Here is a 20876-nt window from a genome sequence, read left to right as displayed (position 1 = left end):
CTTAATTCAGACACTCTGTTCATCACCACCCCCTTTTCTGTATCCTTTTTCTGTGGCATCAGCCTCCAAGCCACTTTAGTTTGCCCTCTGCACCCCAAAACCACCCTGAGGGAGGAAGGATCCGACATTTTCTCATAGGGTTGCAGTCCATCACATTTGACATATAAGTCTGCCATATCATCCAACAGGGCTATGCCCTTCCATTACTTTCCTACCCACCATAGCTTCTGCCCACATCACAGTGGCTCTCAGGGGTGTTCCTGTCCATCTTGTTACAAGATATATGAGCTCTATTGTCTAGAGGTACAATCAAGAGGGTGCCGGCCTCAGAAATAGGGACAATCTGTTACTCCTGATATATCCTCATGCCGTAGAAGAATGAAAGCCATTATCCTAATTTAGATCTTCATCCTCTGAATGCCTTTGTGTAGAAGGACACATTTAGAATGCTCACACTGGCCCAAGTTTTTTCTGCCCTGGGTCCAGACTACTGGATGGTAGCCTTGGACCTGCAGGATGCATACTTTCATATTTCTGACCTACAGTTCCACAGACGTTACCTGTGGTTCAACGTTGGCCAGGAGCATTTTCAGTTTGCCATTCTCCCAGTTTAGCTTGAAAAGCTCATAGGAAGTTCATGAAAGTTATGGTTGTAGTCTCCACACATCTTCAGAGGCTGGGGACACTAGTTTCCCCTACCTCAACATTTAACTGTTGATGGTGTGCTTACCACAGTCAGTCTTAGACCACCTCCCTACGACAGTGAGCCTCTTGACATATTTGGGTTTCTCGATGAATGAGCAAAAGTCACACCTGAATTCTTTGCAAAGACTTTCTATTATAGGAGCTATATTAGACATGGTGCTGGGGATTTCCTCATCCGCAATGAGTCCAGGACATTCAGGCTATGATCTCAACTTTTCAGCCTCTGTCCTGGATCTGGAGTAGAGCAGCTATGAAGCTTCTTGGCCTGATGGCCTCATGCATTCTCCGTATCCACTTTTCCAGGTGACATATGCAGGCACTGCGGTAGGATCTGATGTCTCATAGGGCCTAGCACCAAGGAAACTTGTCAGTTGTCATTCAGGTTTCGGAGGAGACTGTACATGATCTGCAGTTGTGGTGGCTTCACTGCAAACCGAATAATGTCAGAACCCTCTCCCTTTCCTACCCAGAGCTGACAATGGTAATGGATGCACCACTGCTGGGTTGGGGAGGTAATCTGGGAAAGGTGGATATCAGAGGGTAAAGTGGGGTCCTTTGCCAGGGGTATTCTGTACCTCTGGAATTGGCTGGAGCATCAGGTTATCTCCCAGATCGCGGATCACAAAGCAGAAACATCAAATGCCAGGGCAGACAAGCTCCCCCAATAATGCCTTGTGGATCACCTGTTGTGACTGCACCCCAAGGGGATACCAGGAATCTTCTGCCCATCGGACAAACTCTGGCTAGATTTTTTGCCACCATCGAGAACATGCAGTGTCCAAATTTCTGCTCATTGGAGTTCCCAAGAATGCTCTCTGTAGGAGACATATTCAGGCTAGAGTGGAGCAAGGGACTCCTGTACAACTTTCCACTTCTGCCTCTAATGACCAGAGTTCTGAAGAAGATCAGGAATGACTGACCCCAAGTAATCTTATTGACTCTGACTAGTGTTAGGAGAGGTGGTACCCAGAACATCTGGGCCTGAGCATCTGTTTTCTGATCAGGTTACTGCTTTGGGATTATCTTCTGTTGTAGCAGCAGGGCAGGGTTCTGCACCCAAACTTGAGCAATCAAACCACTTTGCATGCATTTGTCTAACATCTGAGGTTGTGGATGCCACTATCACAATGCTTGTACAAGTTTGTGGGCTGGTTTGGAGTCCGGCAAGCAAACCCCTTGCAAGCCAAAATGCCAGATGTTTTATTCTTTGTTTTATCTTTGGCCCAGAAAGGCCTTGCAGTGGGCACTACTGAGGGTCGTTTATCAGCCCTCTCTGCCTTTCAGTGTTTATTAGACCAACTATTCTTGTTTAAATCACTTGTTGTGACAAGGTTCTTTAAATGTTTGACAAACATGTTTCCTCCCAAACTGTTTATGATGTCACAGTGGATTCTTAATTTGGTGCTGACATTCCTCATGTGCGCCTCCTACAAGCCAATTTACAGCTGCTCGTTGTGCCTTTAGACTCTCAAGACTGTCTTTCTCAGTGCAATCACTAAAGCTAATTATGTGAGTGAGCTCCAGGCTCTCTCATTGCAGCCACCCTACACTACCTTTTTCGGAACAAACTGGTGTTGAGGACTGGGGCAGCCTTTTTACCAAAGGTCGTAACTCCTTTTCCCGTTGGACAATCCATCACACTCCCATGTTCTTTGCTACACCTCACCCCTCAACGAGGAGCAGAGGCTCCGTTGACTGGACCCTCAAAGACTTTAAGCTTTTACATTGATCGCATGAAAGACCATCGAGTGGATAATTACCGTATTTTCTGGCGTATAAGACGACTGGGCGTATAAGATGACCCCCTACTTTTCCTTTTAAAATATAGGGTTTGGGCTATATTCGCTTGCTTATAAAATGACCCCGGCGTATAAGACGACCCCCAACTTTTGAAAAGACTTTCAAGGGTTAAAAATTCGTCTTATACGCCAGAAAATACGGTAGCTTTTTCTGAGGTTCGCTGCATTGCAGAAAATAACATTCTCAAGGTGGATAGACATGATACACATTGGCCAAGAAGCAACCTCCAGAAGTACTGAGGGTTCTTTCCACCAGGGCTCAGGTATCTACCACTGCTTTGGCACATGGAGTGCATGTTTGAACATCCGTCAAGCCGTAATGTGAAGGTCAGTGACTGCCAGGTCCAACTGAAAGGGCATTGAGCCCGTTCTGTCCTGCAGGCCACAGACCCCCCGCCTATGAAAGGTACTGCTTTGCCATCTATTTTAAAGATGAGGAAACTGTGGTTAGAAGTATCCATTAGTAGAATGAATTACCTTCAGTAACGTCTTTCTGGTGCATACTCTATCCAACCACAGATTCCTCCCTTGCCTCCCACCTCCTGTTCTGTGCAGTGGATTTGTTTACCATCTAAAAAGGTACCAAATTAGACATCTGCACACTGGTACCTCCATTGTGTTGTGCTCCGTGTCATAGGGCACGGGAAGAGTCAATCAAGACACTGACGTCAGCAGGTAGCGATGGGGTTTGTCCTTCGTTGCCAATTTGTGATATTCAATAGGTTCATAACTCCAGTGAGCCTCTAGGTATCCAAGTACATGTTTCAGTTTGTTGGACCTATGTTACCCACACACCCAAATGTCATAAATATGTATATATTTCTTATTTATCAATAGTTCACAGAGGTCGAAGTGGATGATAACTAGTGGGAATGACATTCCCACTGTTTTTTTAATTTTGCCTAAGCTGTTCCCATACAAACAATTCTGAATGGCTAATGCTAACCTTGAGTCGCCCGAGACTGAAAGGGTGAGTGAAGTGAGTCTTGTGTACTGTGGAGATGAGAGGATGGACAGTCAGCAAAAGAAGAAAACAACCCTTCTCAACAGAGTGCCTGATTCCCAAAAGAAATTCAAATATGCGCAATAAGTTGATCATCAAATCTAAAGGTTTACTGTAAGCCAGTTTAGGGTTTTAATTAATTGAATTACTTGAAGTATTATGGTAACAAATAATAAATTGCATGATTTGTAAGGGATTGCACGCAGGATCACAATTCATTTACTTGTTTATGCACTTCAACTACTGGTTGTACACTTATACAAGAGAATGCTCTGCACCCTCTGTTATATAGAGGGTCATAACCCATCATGTGGCTTCCACTTTACCAATGTTATGTCTGAGGCTGCCAATGGAATTTTGAGTGCATTTGTCAATTTATTTCAGGAGGAGGCACATTATGTTGCTTTAGACCATTGTACTGTTTGCTACTGGTTAATGCGCCTATTTTAACTTGACTTTCCTGTAATACCACTGTTTTCCACATATTCCACTTATGGCCATATTTTGTCTCCTAGGCCTTTTCAAAATGCCGATCTATGCTCAATCTGCCAAATGAATAAAATTACACTCAAATCAACTTTGAAATGTTAGAATTAATCCAAATTCTCACAAATCTAACAAAAGATTCCAAAACGATTTCATTACTGCCAACCTCCCAGTCTTCCATAAATATACACAGTCACACCATATACCACCTAGAATTGGTTGCATTGCTGAATATCGCGCCTAAGAATATCGAGATACAAGAATATCATAGACAGAATATCGAGGGACAGAATATCAAAAGGTAAGTGCATGTAGTGGAAATATACTATTCCTAATGCCCCAACTGCGTACCTTGAATATACATGTATTGCCAAGGTACATATATGTGGAGATAGATATGGAAAATCTGCACTTACCTGTCAATATTTTGAATGCAATATTGTGTCCTCGATATTTATATTCTTCGATATTCAGAGGGCACACTGTAGAATTCTGTGAGCAACACAGAAGGAAACCACAGGAGACTGGGTAAGCCAACCTACCCACAGATTTCTAGTAAGGCACACCAAATTTGCAATCATTTTCTTAAGGCTGCAGTCATGGGAGCAAAAGCTCAATTAGTGTATTCTTATCCTAAATCATATCCTAAATCTCTAATTTCTTCACTAAAATGGAAAGTCCATTTCACGCAGTAGATTAAGGAGAATATTTCAGTGCCAATATATCACTCATTTAATATGGCTGAACTCTTTTAAACATCTTGTATTTGGCTTTTTATATTTTCATTTTAATTCCATTATGCCATTATGAAAACACTTAGAATGCAACAAACCTTAATTATTTTATGGGTGATGTTATGGGTAGAGACTTTGTAACAAAAACAACAGCTCCGCGTTTACATTGATGAATTAAGTTGACCATGTGTTTTTCCGCAAATAACATCATGCATGAACTTGCCACTAATTTGCTATTTTGTTGATTGTGCTTTGCAGTCACCTCAGTTCATCTCTCCAACGCCTACCGAGGTAATGCCAAATGCCTTTGCTTCTTTTGATTTCTTGATTTTGAGCCAATGATTGACCTCATATGTTATGTATACACTGCAGACATGCAAAGTGGCGCATATGAAGAATACAATTCAGAAACATGGGGTTACCCATGTTTCCTATACGATAGTAATTTATCAATCATTAGTATGTCAGCAGAATAAGAGATATATCAACAGAATTTAATGGGGGCCTTTGGTGACCTGAAAAAGAAGATAAACCTTCACTCTCCTAGTGAAAGGACACGTTTGATTCAAGAAGAAAAAGATACCACAGTTTAGGAGCTATTAGAGAAAGAAGAATGCAAGCAATGAATCAGAAATTGGGATCATGGCATATTTTCATTTAGAAAAACTTTGAGGCAAGACATAGAGGTGGGTGAAATAATCTAAATGATTGCACGGTGAAATGTTGTAGCTAGTCTATGAATAAATTTAACTACAGATGCTAAAAGAGGACTGACATCCTGTAAAATGTTTCAATCCCAGATTGTCATGCTCCTTGGGCCATAGCATTGTTTACAATTGTTTATCAGACCTGCTGCATGAAAAGGGTCTACTCAAATTTGTTTTTTTGAACCATCAGTGTTACGTCAGTGAATTATAGCCACCAAGAATGTCCAATTAACTCTGTTACACAACTTAAAATAAAGTTAGCTGTGAGAAAGCACAGTTATAATCAAGATAACTGTTGAAGTCAGAGCAAACCAGTAAGATTTATATCCACACTATAGGGTGAAGTAACTGTAGGGAAAAGATTAAAGTGCAGACAAATACCTGTTGTACTTGTTTAAGTGATAACAGCATGGAATCGAAACGTGCACAATGAAATACAGTAGTCAAAATCAATACTGGAACATTTGCAAAACATGTTTGATTCTTGAAATGAGTAGGGTGGGGATAGTGTTGAAAAGGCAAAAAATATAGAGAGAAAGTAACTTGAAAAGAAATTGTATGATGAGAGAAAGGGAGGATACAATTGAAAGATGATTTTTAGATCATGATCCCCACTGACAATGGAGGTGCATAAAGTGGAATCAAAATTTCTGGCAGAGGTCAAAGACCAAATTGCAAATGGAAGGGTAGATGATACAGGAAGGCTTTGTCTCAGATTGGCCAAAACAGAAATTATGTGAGGCCTTCAGTGCATTGACCGTGATAAGAATATGTGAGAGGATGATTTTGCTCAAGTATAATTTTAAATCAAGAGAATATTAGTGGCAAAGACCAAAGTGCAAAGTAAAGGATGGGGCAAAGTAACAGGTGAACATTATTTAACATTTTCTTTTTACATCTTTGAGGCTTAATAGGGTTAGTGCTTCTTTTGGAATTGTGCATTCTGAATAATGCCTTGTTTCCAATCTTAGTCACTGTTCTTGTATTAGATGTTGTCTTACAGCAGGACAAATTAGAAAGATACACATTTCCAAGACAGTGGTCTACAGTGTGTTTCACTGTTTAAGTAAATCTAATAAAATCACAAAATGCAAGACTTTATTTATCTATAGTATGATTTTACCTACGTGTGTTGAATTTATTTTTAATTTTGATTTCAACATAAAAACACTTTTTTTTCTCTCAAGTGACAGATGCAGCGAAATAGTCATGTATATAATATATACATGAAACTAAATTGCTCTAAAACCTGCAGCTTACTATAGCCTTTGCAATGATACTCAATTCATTTGTCTCACAAAGATGAATATCTGTGTCAGCCCTGTAGATATCTGAGCCCCATGACTTTCATGTTGCATGTAGATTTTAGCAGCATTCATATTAATTCACTGAAGCACTAATTCTTATATCCTATAACACTTTAATCGTGTATTGATTTAAAATGTGTTCCTTATTCTCCAGGAGCCATGCTTGATATCATTAACCTATGATAAATCTATCTTTCTGCATATTATCCGCTGCTACTTCTAAATCTTTCAAATCTATGATGTTATTAAATAACAAAGCATTCCATTACATTTTGCATTTTTTGACATTTGATCATATCAGAAACTAAATTCATTACACACAGATAGTTTTAAAAGCGGATCATGGTCCTGAAACTATTGATTGTGTACACACTTCTTTGGTGTTCTGTTAAAAGACTATCAATACAAAAATTGAACATAGTTTAGCCACAGACATAAATTGCGATTTGGATATTCCCTAAACTCTGATCCATACTATAAAGGGCTATTTTATTTCTATCCATTTGAAAAATTATCCAGATGTAATTGTTTGTGTTTCCGTATTAAAAAAAATGCAGTGATATAGTACTTTAAATGAACTTGCAAATCTCTGCACAAAACATATTCTAGCAAAAATAAAATGTGATTAATTGGACTTTTGCTTTAAACCACAAGCAAGGATGTAATTTCTCCATTTCAATATGTGCTGATATTCTAACACTGAGCATTATTCACAAAACTCTGGGCAGGTTGGTCTCAAATTCACATTTGCTGAACATAGACCATGAGCATTGTATGTCAGGCCTTGTATTTTTGAGCATTAATATTACATGCTCAATCCTAATATTTCAATCAATTTTTTTATTATTCGTAAATAGGAGGTTACTTAAAGTGTGCAGTTCAAATTTAACGTACTTTATTTGTGATACCTCAATCTAAAAAATATTTTAGCATTTAAACATTCAAACATTGCTTAATGTATAGGGTGATAATGATTAATTAATTTAAAGATGCGAAGAATCAGCTGAGCTACTGTAATGCATATTGACTTCAACCTAGGAAATGTAGTATATCTTACTTATGTCATTGTTAATATTGTGGTGTAATAGTGTGGGGAGAAGGAAATTGATAATGGGTGGTAGTAGCTCACATCAAGAACTAATGCTCAGCATAGCAACGGCGTCTCCTTGCTCTGTTGTTGTGGTCTAATGGAGAGGAACAAGGCTAATGGACAGATAGCGCAGAAAGCATATATAGAGTACAATTACATTCTCTGACATGGTTTGACAGCATGACCTTTGGCCACAGTTCAGATTGGTGAGGTAGTGGGGGGCAATAGTTGGGACTGTAGGACGAGGTAGAAAAGGGTAAACTTACATGTGCTTTAGAATTTCGAGCAAAACCTCGTGGCCATTATTTCAACCTCAGGAATTTCATCTGTAGTTTCCTTCCATATTATGTCACTAAGGGCTGCCTAGTTGAAAGTGGAATGCACAATTCCTACCAAAAGCTTCACTAAATCTTTTGAGACTCCAAGAGGCTTTTTTGAAAATGTAGCTAAACAAAGTCCACCTCTCAAATTGCCTACATTCCCTATCCTTCACTCCCCACTAATTGTCTCTTGAAGATTGTACTTTTGTGGGGCAAAATCCACCTTTCAGACATTCTTTTCATAGTCAATGACTGGTAGGCCTAATATGATTTCTGTTTAGGCCAATCTAAGACAGATGCTTTCTATATTACTTGCCCTTCCACTCCTAATTTGGTCTCTGACCTCTTACAGAAATGTTGGATGGAAACAGATCCATTTTTCCATGTGAAGAATAAGTACAAAAAATCTCAAGTGCCATCTAAGGGTTTTCTGTGCGTACATTTTAATGAACTAGACCTAGAATTTGCTAACAGGGTGTCTTAGCATGTTAGACTGCATACGTACGCAAGATTTAATGGAACCCAAGGTTCTATTCATTATATAGTCCCACAAGGTACATATGGCAAATAATCCTATGCAGTCAGAAAATAACTACTTTGCATCTGTTTACACTTAAAGTGGTTAAACAGATCACTTCATGCAGTGCAGCTACTTTAAGCATGATCTTGTTTTGGGGTATTTTCCATCCATTTCACAGCCTGTAGATCTGTGACATCAAAGCTACCACTGTCATATTGTTGTTCACTGCTGTTGATTTGTCTTTGGACCTCTCTCTCTTGTTTAAAAAAAATCAGTGTTCCCTGATAACTGGGGTTTCTGTATTTTCAGGGTGATCAGGACGACAGGTCTTTGAAGCAATACCGGGCATCAAGTCCAAGTTCTACAGGCTCTGTGGGCTATGGGCGATACACACCAACATCCCGCTCCCCTCAGAGCTACAGCAGAGCAGGTAAATTCCCTGAAGTCACAGCACCAGTGCCTGCAAACTTCTTATGAAACAATGTTGTGATTTGTGTCACTGTTCTAAACTATTGCCAAATAATATGGATTTGGATTGGATTATATTGGTAGACTTTCCTCTGGTCTTCAGACTTTGATGAACATACCTGTTTATATATAACGCAAAGATGTCATGATATTTGTTGAGGGTGACTAGAACACTCCATGGTACAGGTACACAACGTCTCCACTTATGGACACCTAATTTGCAAATGTGGGTTGTATAATTATATTCGCTGGGTGACTCAATTATTCATTGGTCATTCAGGCTTAAGACAATGTTAAGGGAAATCTCATGGTTCAGAGGAAACTCAAGAAAGAAGTTGTTGGCGTACTCTAGCGAGACCTAGATCACTTGAAGCACTGCTAGCATGTTGCACCCAAAAGAGAGAAGGGTAAACTCTGTATGGTATGGATGCAGATGGAAAAAACAGAAACGAATATACTACAGAGCCCCAAATAATCTTTGAGACATTGTAGTAACCTATTTTACCCTCCCTCTGTGTAAACACTCCCATAGCTATTGACGAGTGTTCAGTGCAGTGCTGTAAAGATACCACAAAATTCACACATACATTCAGAAGCCTGATCCTGGGCTATTGTTCATGAATTCAGACAAATAGTTCCATTCCAATGGGAAAGAGGGTTTACTGAGTTTTCACTTGAAGAGATCAATTCTGGCCTATATGCAGTATGCTGCTGCACCACCTGCGGAAAAACGTAATTGAGAAACCATATAAATATGCATAGACTATAAATTGGAAACAGTTATGTTTTTTTTTCAAATGATGATGATAATTGTATTGCCCTCCCCCACTTCTCCTTAATTACTGCTAGGGGCCCAAACACCCAAAACTTAACAGAGTTGCTTTGGGTCCATTTGTATAAGGAACTTTTCCGAAATCAGCTCCCATTGCTGACTACTTTCCTTTTTAGATTGATTCAAGCTAATGTTTTCTCACCGAAGTGGCTATCTATTTAATACTGGCACTGGGGAAAGGTATACAATTCATGGACACTCACAAAGGAGACCGGTTTCCAGAATCTGCTTTACTGTAGTAATCAGCATGACAACCAAAATGTAACCCTTTATTCACAGTCTTAGAAATAGCCTGGAACCAGACATATAAAAGACACCCTTGGGATAGTTTGGGGGTAGCTAGCACAGCTTCTTGTGACCTGTGCCTGACCCTACTCAAAGTAGGAAGACAAAAATGAAATATTTTAATGCTCTTACTTGCAAGCTGAGAAAAGATAACAATAAGAATACACGGAGCTTCTCCACCTGAGATTGCAAGCAAACAAGCTATCCATGAATCTAAAATGCTCTGAAAATGAGAAAGTAATAACTTTTGGATATTGATACCTGGAATCCAAGAAAATGGCAATGTAGAGAATTGTCCGCACATAGGTTTATTCAAGATATAGATGTCACAAACATAATTCCAATTTGGGAACAAAAACCTTGAGACATGAAAATGATCATGTTATTGACTAACAGCATTAATGTTTAGCTTCTGCACTAATTCTATATTCCTGAACTTTTCAGAACGTTTTGTCATGTTCCTCTTACAATAAACCACAAATTATGTTCTCATTCAGAAGTTCTGAATTTCTTGTTCTGTTAGTTAAACTTAAGAAAAAAGTAAGTAGTATTTATTAGGTTACTAGGTCCTCATTGCAATTGTAATGTGATTTTGGTGAAGTAACTCTCTCCTGGTAAATGCAGATACTGTGGAGTTTTGTGGGTTCAGTAGTACAGCATAATTTTGAGCCTCAAATCTCAGAATGGGAAATAGCATGATAATGCTGCATATTTTCCCTAATTTCGAAGGTCCGCGCATGGATTCTGTTTGATATTACCTGAAATTCCTGTGCAGTGGAGTTATTTCCTCAGATCCAGTAACAGTAGGCTGCATCCAAAGAGGGATTCCTGAGGCCCTTAGAATGAGGGCTGCAGTGTGATATAGCTGAAACATTTGCATTTGTTAATCTATGCTGCTCTATCAATTACAGAGAAAATGAACATCAGGATTAAGTTGTAATCTAATTATACAGACGTCAACCTGTGGCTTCAAGCCAAATAGAAAATTATAAAACAAAATAAATAATGCATGTATTTTCTTAGCAATTGATCTGTTCTCAACTACCAAGCACCTGCAGGTGTGGTACTGCATTTTCAATAATTCTGCTGCTAATATTTTTACAGTATTAGTTTTTCTCTAATTGAATATTCACATAGATGGTAGTTATATCACAGGTTTAATGTTCTTCTGTTGCTTTGCACATAGTATCACCCATCTTGCTCTGACATAACATTTATTTAACTAATGTTTAGTTTCTAGACTGATATGTACACAAAATAAAACTTTAGCTCCACTCCAGAGCAACACTGAAGAAAGTAGCACCCAACTATTTCTTGTTTTTTACACTGATTGAAATATATGATGTTCAAAAATACCTTGCACCAGAAGTGTCCATGCAGAGAAAGCTTTATAATGCAGTTAATTACTCCAGATTGCTGTATAAATAAGAATGGGCACTTTTACAATACGGTGTTCCTTTCGAAACTTGAATCAAACCAATTAATAGTCAGGCCATTTATGCAACATTGTTCCCTGAATATTTTCCAAGATTCAACATCCCAAGTCACAGCTTTAAAGATTTGTGGGAAAGGAGACCAGGAGACATGCTATTGCTTTGGCAAACGTACCGATGTACGCAAGTTATTCTTTAGCTCAGCTAAGTGCCAACCATCCACTATGAGGATTTTCATTCTAAACCACTCATACAATGTGATGTGCCTGAGAAACAATTTGAGGGCACTATTTGCATCCCCTGAGAACACTGGAAAGTAATGAAAATGGCTGTACCTACCTGAAATAAAAAAATAAGCCTATCATTTGGATTCCTTTAGTTTATCGTATGTCGAACTAAGGAATTCCAATGTGGTGCAAGGAAATAAACCACTGAACACTCTTAGGCAGTCTTCCGCTTCCTTGTAGCACAGTTGTTCTGTACAACTACTTTTTATACACAAGGAAGACAAATCCACAGTGAATGTGGCACCCCAACTTGCCTAATGCAGGACTAGTGGCCCTACTGCGTGTACAGTCTCTCAAGTTATGGATGGATGTATAGTACTTGCAAAAAAACATCCTAGTGCCAATTTATTAGTTCCCTTTGTCACTTTGTATCATAAAAACCAGGACAAAAACAATAGGTCATGCTAACAATTTGTTCAAGATTTTGACTTAAGCAGATTTGTATCAGCACTTTTATTCACAATGCTTTCAAAATGCGGAAGGTATTTCTTTAAAGTCATTAGAATTGGATATCATCTTACATGGTAAGCCTTTTCAGAAAGCTCTGGAATACCATAAATAAGGTTCTGCACACTGATTGGATTATAGAATATTCAAAAACATCTTAAATGAGGCTGAAATCAATTTTAGTAAAAGGGGAATGTCTTTAAGCAAATTTTAAATATCTATTTTTAGAATAGAATAAACTTCTAAATTTCTGAATAATATATATAACAATTTGACACATGACACATATGTGATCTCTTGTATATTGGCATTATGGCATTATAAACTGACTCCTATATGTAAATAATTATTTATTTCTATATTTCTCAACTTTTCATCCATTTCTGTCCTGCCATGGCTGAAAACAAGGGTGGCTTTCAGGATATACAATATGAATATACATGAGATAAATTTCCTTTCATATATGATGATTGATTGTAAACCAACGTCATTATTTTTCATGGTGGATCTCTAGTGACCTGACCGGTTTATGGTCTTGGCAACTGGAGTGCGACACAACTGATGTAGACATTTGCATTTGACACTTTTATCATCATCATTGTTGTACTCTGACCTGCGGGGAGTACTTGACGTAAAGAAACAAATATTGTAAGGAAGCTTTTAAAAATTATCTAATGAAAAATAGAGAATATTATTTATTTAGTTTAGGCTTGTTCTGGTATTAATGACATTGCAAGATTTGCTGCATGACTTTCAGTGAGTTCACTAAAGAGTTTATTTTTCACTCGCTCTTTGTTGCCTCTCAGCTGGTACTCAGAGTCTTGGTACCAGTAGCTGCATCTCCCTGCCCCAACACCCCAGCCTTACATCTGCATTAAGACATCATTACATCCCTTTCTTCAAAGGTAAGGCTTAGCAATGCCGACTGTGCCGTGGTGCCTGTAGAACTTTGGACGTGTGTTTCCAGTTCATGTTTTGTGAAGGCATGGCTTCTAATGGAGTAAAGTGTGTCATAACTCTTGTGAATGCTTGATTTATGTCATGCACAGTAGTGTAGGAAGCCTGCTTCACTGCGTTTTTAATGTTTTCACAAGGATGTTGTACCGTGTTGTCACAATAGTAAGTTGAAGATAATACCAGGACCTAGTGGCATGTGTGTTGTGTAAGCATGTCGGGTCACTGCTGTTTGATAGACGTTACTTCCTTCCTTCATGCAAATGTTGTGCAGTCAGTATGACCATGGGTCTAAAGCTTTCCTTCTGCATGGCAGTTACTTATATCAGCCAGTTCAGCTATCCATAGGTTCTAGTCTATCCAAAACATTTTGCCAAAGCTCATGGATCACCTGTGGATTCATAGGGATTGCAGCATTTTAACTTAAGGACTTTTATGTCTATGATGAGGTCTGAATCTGAGAAGTGCTTTGCTTTTTGCGGCCAGGTATTAAATGTACGCTACACTATTGAAATGTCCTAGTTATCCTGGAGAATTATGATGACAGTGTCCCAGCAGACCTGTATGTAACATTCATGAACAAAATGAAAAACTTAGTAGTAAAAATATTTTTTCACATTGAGACTTTTACTATAAATAACCAATAAAGTAACTCGTACTTGAGCATTATCCCTAACCCTTTAAAACCTGATCCAAGCTTTGCTTTTGTCATAACCCTAACCATACCATAACCATTAAAACATCCATTATCCTCCCTCTAACCCTTTCATACACCTTTACACAAATCCCTAACCCTAACATTATCTTTGACTTTTTTAAATTATTTTTGCAAATATAACAATTTTGAAAACGACATATTATGTAAATTGTTTTTTCTATAAAATGTATATATCTCAACTGGCTTTATGGCCTACTGAACTGCAAACCGTCCAGTTGTCCAATCTGCTATATTAGCAGCCATGAGTTGTTTCACACCTAGGCAGTATTTAAAGGAAAATATTTTTTTTTGCTATTGGTTCCAGGCCACATTTCGAACTTATGCAGTCTGGATCTACATTCCAAAGCCTGTCTGTGCCACACACTATCAATGAACAAACACAAGTAAAAACTGTGTTATGGTTCTGGCTCAAACGCAACTAAAACTTACTGGTTATAGTTACCAGTAATGTATAAAGAAAAAACAGAAACTCACTGAAAAAAACAAAGATTAAAGTGACATTATAATTAGATGTGGTAATCAAATTATCCTTTAGTTTTAAAAAAAATCCCCCAAATTAACAGAAAAACAAAGGTTATATTGACATTTTAGTTAGATATGGTTCCCTACCCTTACGTTTAAAAACTAGACATTTGAGATGTCATCAGTGATGTTATCAGTGATGCCATTGAACATGTAATGAGTGATGTAATATGTAAGGTCATTAGCAGTGCATGATAGGAGCACATGATATAGTGATCTCTATAAACTATGAGTGTTGAATTTCCTTCTTTCTTTTAAAAAAAATGTTTTTATCTTGTTTCAACACCTACATATAACTTTACTTTGTGTTTTTTATCATAAGCTCACGAAGTCACTTTTACTTTGTTCAAACAATTCTGCACTTGGGGCCACAGTGGCCTTTGTTCATTTGTAACTGTAGAAATGATCACATATCACACACCTTGAAGAGGATGAAAGAGTGACTTCCAGAGAACAGTCCCTGTGACTAACCCCATTGCACATGGCCAGTTGCTGTGCACAGTGGGGGCTAGTATTCCAAGGTGGACTGGATGTACAAAAATAGTTATCATTTTGTGTATCTATGCAATTTTAACTTGAAAAAGTTAAACTTCAATGGGGCGACCCTGTGTCCCTCAGAACCTGGGTATAAATATATAAACAAAAACAATGGTTCTGTCGGGTGTACAAAATATTTCTTATGAAAACAAATACTTGTTATTTTCTTCAAACTTCAAATAATGATATACAAGTTGTTTTAACATATGGAACACCACCAAAAAGGCAAAGGCAACACAGATTAGTGAGTATTGAGTTATTTTATATAAATTAAAGCATGTATATATACTCACAATTTTGTAAATAAGGCTGTCAGCACAGGATGAATTAATTACGGTGACGTGTGCTAAAGTGACATCAGTGCTTAGAGATATATCATAGTGCATATATTGGTTGGTTGGTTGATTGCTTTATTTCGATATGCATATATCATAAAAGCGATACAAAAGATTAAAACAGCATGTCGAAAAGAGTATGACTGTACAATAAGTAGAAAACATTAAAACACATTATTTCGTCATAAATGAGTTAAAAGGAGATTAAATTGATATGGACAGTCTTCTAAGTCTAATCAACCAGGCCCATTTTAAAAACTTGGCAACGGCACAAACAATCGGAGGGGCTGTATTAGTTAAAAGAATCCGAAGGGCGACAGAGTGCTGGCGAGTACCCAATTCTCTGCAGATAGGTCCAAGCCAACGTGATCTTGGTCGGCCATACTCTGGGCATTCGAAAAGAAAATGTGGCACAGTCTCTGGTTTGTCGGGACAGCGAGCACAGTATCGTGAGGAGGGCTGGGATTTATTCCACCTGGAACAGAGGTCAGCCAAGGGTAGCGACCCCAGCCGGAATTTGATGTACAGGGACCGGTCCATGGCAATTGTTATTAGGTCCATGTACGGCTCGTAGGCAACGACATCTTTTATCAGCAGAAAAGCTGCGGTGGTTTTGCAGTGCTGCTGATTACTGATGCGCTTCACACGGACCCACTCCCAAAAAAGTTTTTTTAGGGTCTCCTTCGGGGGAGAGGAGTGACTATGCCAACAAGAGTCCAGGCCTAGGTCCCCTAGAAGGTGTTTGATGTTCTTCAGCCATTTGATACTGTGCCAACCGTCGGAGTGCATCACCTCAGCAAGGCCGTCAGCGTAGGGTTTTAGCTCCGGTACCCTCCACAGACGGGCCCAGAGCAAGAGGGGTCGAAGGCGAGCCTGGTCCCCTATTGCTTTACAGCCAGCATCCATGAGCACTGGGATAGTCGGACTACTCGATGGAATGGAAAGGAGATCTTTAATGAATTTGTTTTCCGCCTTGCTCAATAGGTCCACTTTGCCCAGTCCCCACAATTCAGCTCCATATAGTGACGCAGGGACCGCACGAGCTTTATAAATGTCAAGTAGGGGGGCAACACAGTGTTTTGTTGAGTTGTTAAACTCTTTGAGGAGTGCACCCCCCACCCTTTTGTGGGTCAATGCCATTTTATTGATATGGGCGGTCCAGTTCATCGCGTCGTTGAGTCGAATTCCCAAGTAGTCGAATTCTGCCACTCTTTCTAGGGGTATAGAATTCAAAATGGGGGGGCGGCCAAGTTTGCGGGGCGGGTGCAAAACTAAGTACTTGGTCTTTTCCACATTGATGACAAGGCCCCTGGAGGTGCAAAAGTCCTGGAAGCGATTTAGTAATGTCTGGAGACCTTGGGGGGTTTTAGAGATGAGGAGGGTGTCATCGGCGAACAGCAAGGTTGGAATTTTTACGCCTCCCAGAGTGGGAGCGTCTGCTGGTTCGCCGAGTAGATGGTCTACCACCCCATTGATATAGAGGGAGAATAAGGTGGGGGCCAGAACACAGCCCTGCCTTACTCCCCTCTCGACCCTGATCTTATCGGTCTTTTCCCCGTTCAACCCCCATCTAACCTGGGCATAGGTGTTTTTGTGCAGTTTAATAAGGAGGTTTAGTAAATACGGGGGCATCCCTAGACCGTGTAGCACCCTCCAGAGTTCCTCCCTGGGAACCAGGTCAAAGGCAGTCTTTAGGTCAATAAAGGCCAAATAGAGACTGCCTTTGCCTAGCTCCACCACCTTCCAGTGTAGTAACAGGAGCCTAAAAACCTGTTCGATGGTTCCGATGCCTGAACGGAACCCGGCTTGCATGTCAGACAGGATGTGGTTTTCATCCACCCATTGCGAGATCCTCCCCAAAATCACTTTCCCCGCCAATTTCTGGGTCGAATCTATTAGGCTTATAGGCCTATAGTTCCCAGGTAGGTCCCTACTGCCCTTCTTGTATATAGGGACCACCTCAGCACCACTCCAGGAATCTGGCACCGGGCCTCCCGCAACAATTGCGTTGAGGAGTGCAGAAATTATTACCCCCCAGTCTTCCGGGTATGCTCGGAGAATATCGCCTGGGAGGCCATCCGGGCCAGCTGCTTTAAGTGGTACCAGGGTTTTGATTTGTTTTGTAACATCCAAAACAGAAAAGGATTCCAGGTCTTGGGCCAGGCTAGAGGGCGGGGGGTCAAAGGGGTCATTTAGAGAGCCTTCAACGGCAGAGTAGAGTTTTTGGAAGTGGGAGAACCAAGTTTGGGCGTTGATGGTACAGGGCCTCAAAGTATCGTCAGGACGGTTCCTGATACCCACCAGATCCCAAAAACGTTTTGCGTCTTTCCCTCGACTGGCGGTCAGAAGGTCCTGCCAGAAGTTATCCTCCCACTCCATTTTGGCGTTTTTTTGGCAGAGTGCGTAGTGCCTCCTGGCCACCCTAGTCCTAGATGGTAATTTGGACTTTACTGCTTCAATGAGAAGTGACTTCGCCTCCCTGCACTTCTGATTGAACCAGCCCAATCTGCCTCGTGGGCTTGGTTTCCTTCTGTTCGTGTTAGCTGGCACTACGAAAAGCTAACACGAACATGGGTATAAATATATAAACAAAAACAATGGTTCTGTCGGGTGTACAAAATATTTCTTATGAAAACAAATACTTGTTATTTTCTTCAAACTTCAAATAATGATATACAAGTTGTTTTAACATATGGAACACCACCAAAAAGGCAAAGGCAACACAGATTAGTGAGTATTGAGTTATTTTATATAAATTAAAGCATGTATATATACTCACAAATTTGTAAATAAGGCTGTCAGCACAGGATGAATTAATTACGGTGACGTGTGCTAAAGTGACATCAGTGCTTAGAGATATATCATAGTGCATATATTATATACAAGGTGATTACAAATATGCACAAGGAAAAGAAGGCCAGAAGATAATGAAAATCACAATGACTCTGCTGCTTTTTACAAATTAGTTATTCAATTGTACACAGAGCCTTGGAAAATGTGGACGACAGCGAATCGTCGATGTTTCAACCCAATCTATGCTCAAAGTGGGTCTTCATCAGGACAAAGGTGGGGGAAGGGGATGACAGTCCTCTGTCAACCAGAATGACTCCTGGTCAGTTGGTCATCTTTAAAAAAATGTTCATTCCAAGTAGTTGGATCAAATGCGGTTTCGGCTGTGTTGAAACAGGATTGATGCCTGGCTTTGCCTCGCCGCTTTGAGACCCGATCTCTATCTGGAAAAAAACTCCAGAATCCTCACACTGAAAATTAAACTTGATTCCTCAAGCCAGCACCAAGTCCGTATTTGATCCAACCACTTGGATTGACTGTTTTTTTAAAGGTGACCAAAAAAGGTAGGGAAAGACATATAGGAGTGCAGGGTAGGGATAACCTGACTCCCTACGCTGGGAGAGAAGAACCCCCTCTTGTGGCAGAAAACTGTATTTTGTTTACGGTATTGCGGATCCATGGAGACTCCTTTTTCAGTATAAATCCCCCCTGGCCACCCCCCAAGCCTTTACTAGGCCCAAGGGAATCCATCACCCATGGCGGCATGATATTATTTAGGTGAGAGGGGTATGCGGCTCCCCTCTTTGAACCATTACATGCCTCTGGAACTCCATTCCCTTGGCCCCAACAAATTAAAACTAGCTGTCCTAGAGCTGATCCCAACCGGGGCAGCCACAGCAAATGCAGGCCTCGGGTAACAGGTGGAACCCAAGAGTCATTCCGAGTGCAGCAGAAGTCAGCTACATTGGTTTGCACCCACCCAGCGGGAGTAGCTTTTCTCTGCGCTTCTGCCAGACGGGGGCACACCTGCATTCCGTGCCAGCCTCAGCGCAAGCAGGGAGTTGAAGATGTCGTGCCCACACTCTTGCAGACAGGAAACAGCAGGGTTTGGGGGGATGGGGTCCATGGGGCCCTTAGGAAATCTCAGCCCCTGAAGAGAGTTGACAGGGCCCCTCTGGGCCTCAGGGAGGCCCAGAAAAACTTCAGCCCAGGGAGATAGTGCTCCCAGGGACCCTTCCTAGGTTGCTGATGGGCTCCCCGGGTCCTTCAAAAGGCTTGGGGGAGGGTTGCTGCACACCCTCTCCTCTTTAAAAGTGGTCATCCGGGTGGGTAGGGTCCCATGCGCCCCCTCCCCAAATAAAACAAAAACAGGAGTATGAAATGAGTGAAGAAGCTGCTCATTTCACTTTCACTTCTCTAACTGGGGTGCGCACCATAATTCCTTGCAAAGGCGTATTTTTTAAATGATTTGTGATGCTCATGGTGGCCCAAAAAGGGGCAGGGGCACCACCAAGCTCTTTTAAAATGTTGCAGGGAGCTACAGGGAGCACAGCAGCCCTACTAACGACATTAAAAAAATATTGCAGTAAGTCTCCTAGATCATTGAATCCATCATCCCAGGAGAGCTTACTATTATTATCAGAACACTCCGAGCTGGAACGGTGTGTCCTTCAGTGGGAGTGCATGGTCACCATGTGGTTGATTCTATGGCTGCTCCTTGTGGCCTGAAAAATGTTTAAAAAACATTTTAGAGATTGGCGTACGATGGAGTGAGGTCCAATGAAATTGCATAGAATGGAGTGGCGCACAGTGGAACGGGATTGAGTGGAATAACATACAATAGAGAGGCAAAGATTGAAGTTGTGTACAGGGGAGTGGTGTACAGTGAAGTGGCATAGAGTGGACTAGTATAGAGTGGCGTATAGTGGAGTGGCATAGGCTGGAGTAGCATACAGTGGATTTGGGTAGAGTGGAATAGAATACAGTGGAGTGGCACAGAGTGGAGTGTCATCCAATGGGCTATGGTCGAAATGAGTGGTGTAGAGTGGAGTGGCATAGAGTGGAGTAGCATTTATTGGAGCTTCATACAGTGCATAGTGTAGAGTGGAGTGGTGTAAAGTGGAGTGGCTTAGAGTGGAATAGCACATAATGGAGTAGCGTACCGTGCAGTGGCATACAGTGGAGTGGTGTAGACTAGAGTGGCCTACACTGGAGTGGAGTAGAGTGTAATAGAATACAGTTCAGTGGCGTCCAATGCAGTAGCCTAGATCGGAGTGGCATAGAGTGGTGTGGCATACACTGGAGTGGCAAAGACGGGAATATCATACAGTGTAGTGGCATACAGTGATATAGTGTACAGTGGAGTGTTCTAGATTGGACTGGCATACAGTGGCATAGTGTAAAGTGGAGTGGCCTACAGTGATGTAACGTAGAGTTGGAATTGCATATAGTGGAGTAGTGCACAGTGGAGTGGTATACAGTGCAGTGGTGTACAGTGGAGTGGGTTAGAGTGTAATAGAATACAGTGGAGCAGAGTACAGTTGAGTTGCATCCAATCGAATAGCAGATGATGCAGAAGCATAGAATGAAGTACCATA

At 40.6% G+C, this 20876-nt stretch overlaps 1 protein-coding gene across 2 annotated transcripts in view; it reads left to right on the top strand.

Moving 5' to 3' along the window:
- ABLIM2 (actin binding LIM protein family member 2) overlaps positions 1–20876 on the top strand; it is a 954368-nt gene that overhangs the window by 720224 nt on the left and 213268 nt on the right. The window contains exons 11-13 of one of the 2 annotated variants that reach the window (XM_086964133.1): positions 4986–5018; positions 8981–9101; positions 13230–13328. In XM_086964133.1, coding sequence (XP_086820259.1) covers positions 4986–5018; positions 8981–9101; positions 13230–13328 — 253 coding nt within the window. The remainder of the gene's footprint in view (positions 1–4985; positions 5019–8980; positions 9102–13229; positions 13329–20876) is intronic. The other variant, XM_086964134.1, reaches the window with a different exon arrangement.

Source organism: Lissotriton vulgaris, chromosome 3_2 (genome assembly GCF_964263255.1).
Source record: "Lissotriton vulgaris chromosome 3_2, aLisVul1.2, whole genome shotgun sequence".
Lineage (NCBI taxonomy): Eukaryota > Metazoa > Chordata > Amphibia > Caudata > Salamandridae > Lissotriton > Lissotriton vulgaris.
Note: the sequence above shows the minus strand (reverse complement) of the source record. Positions and strands in the feature narration are given on the sequence as shown.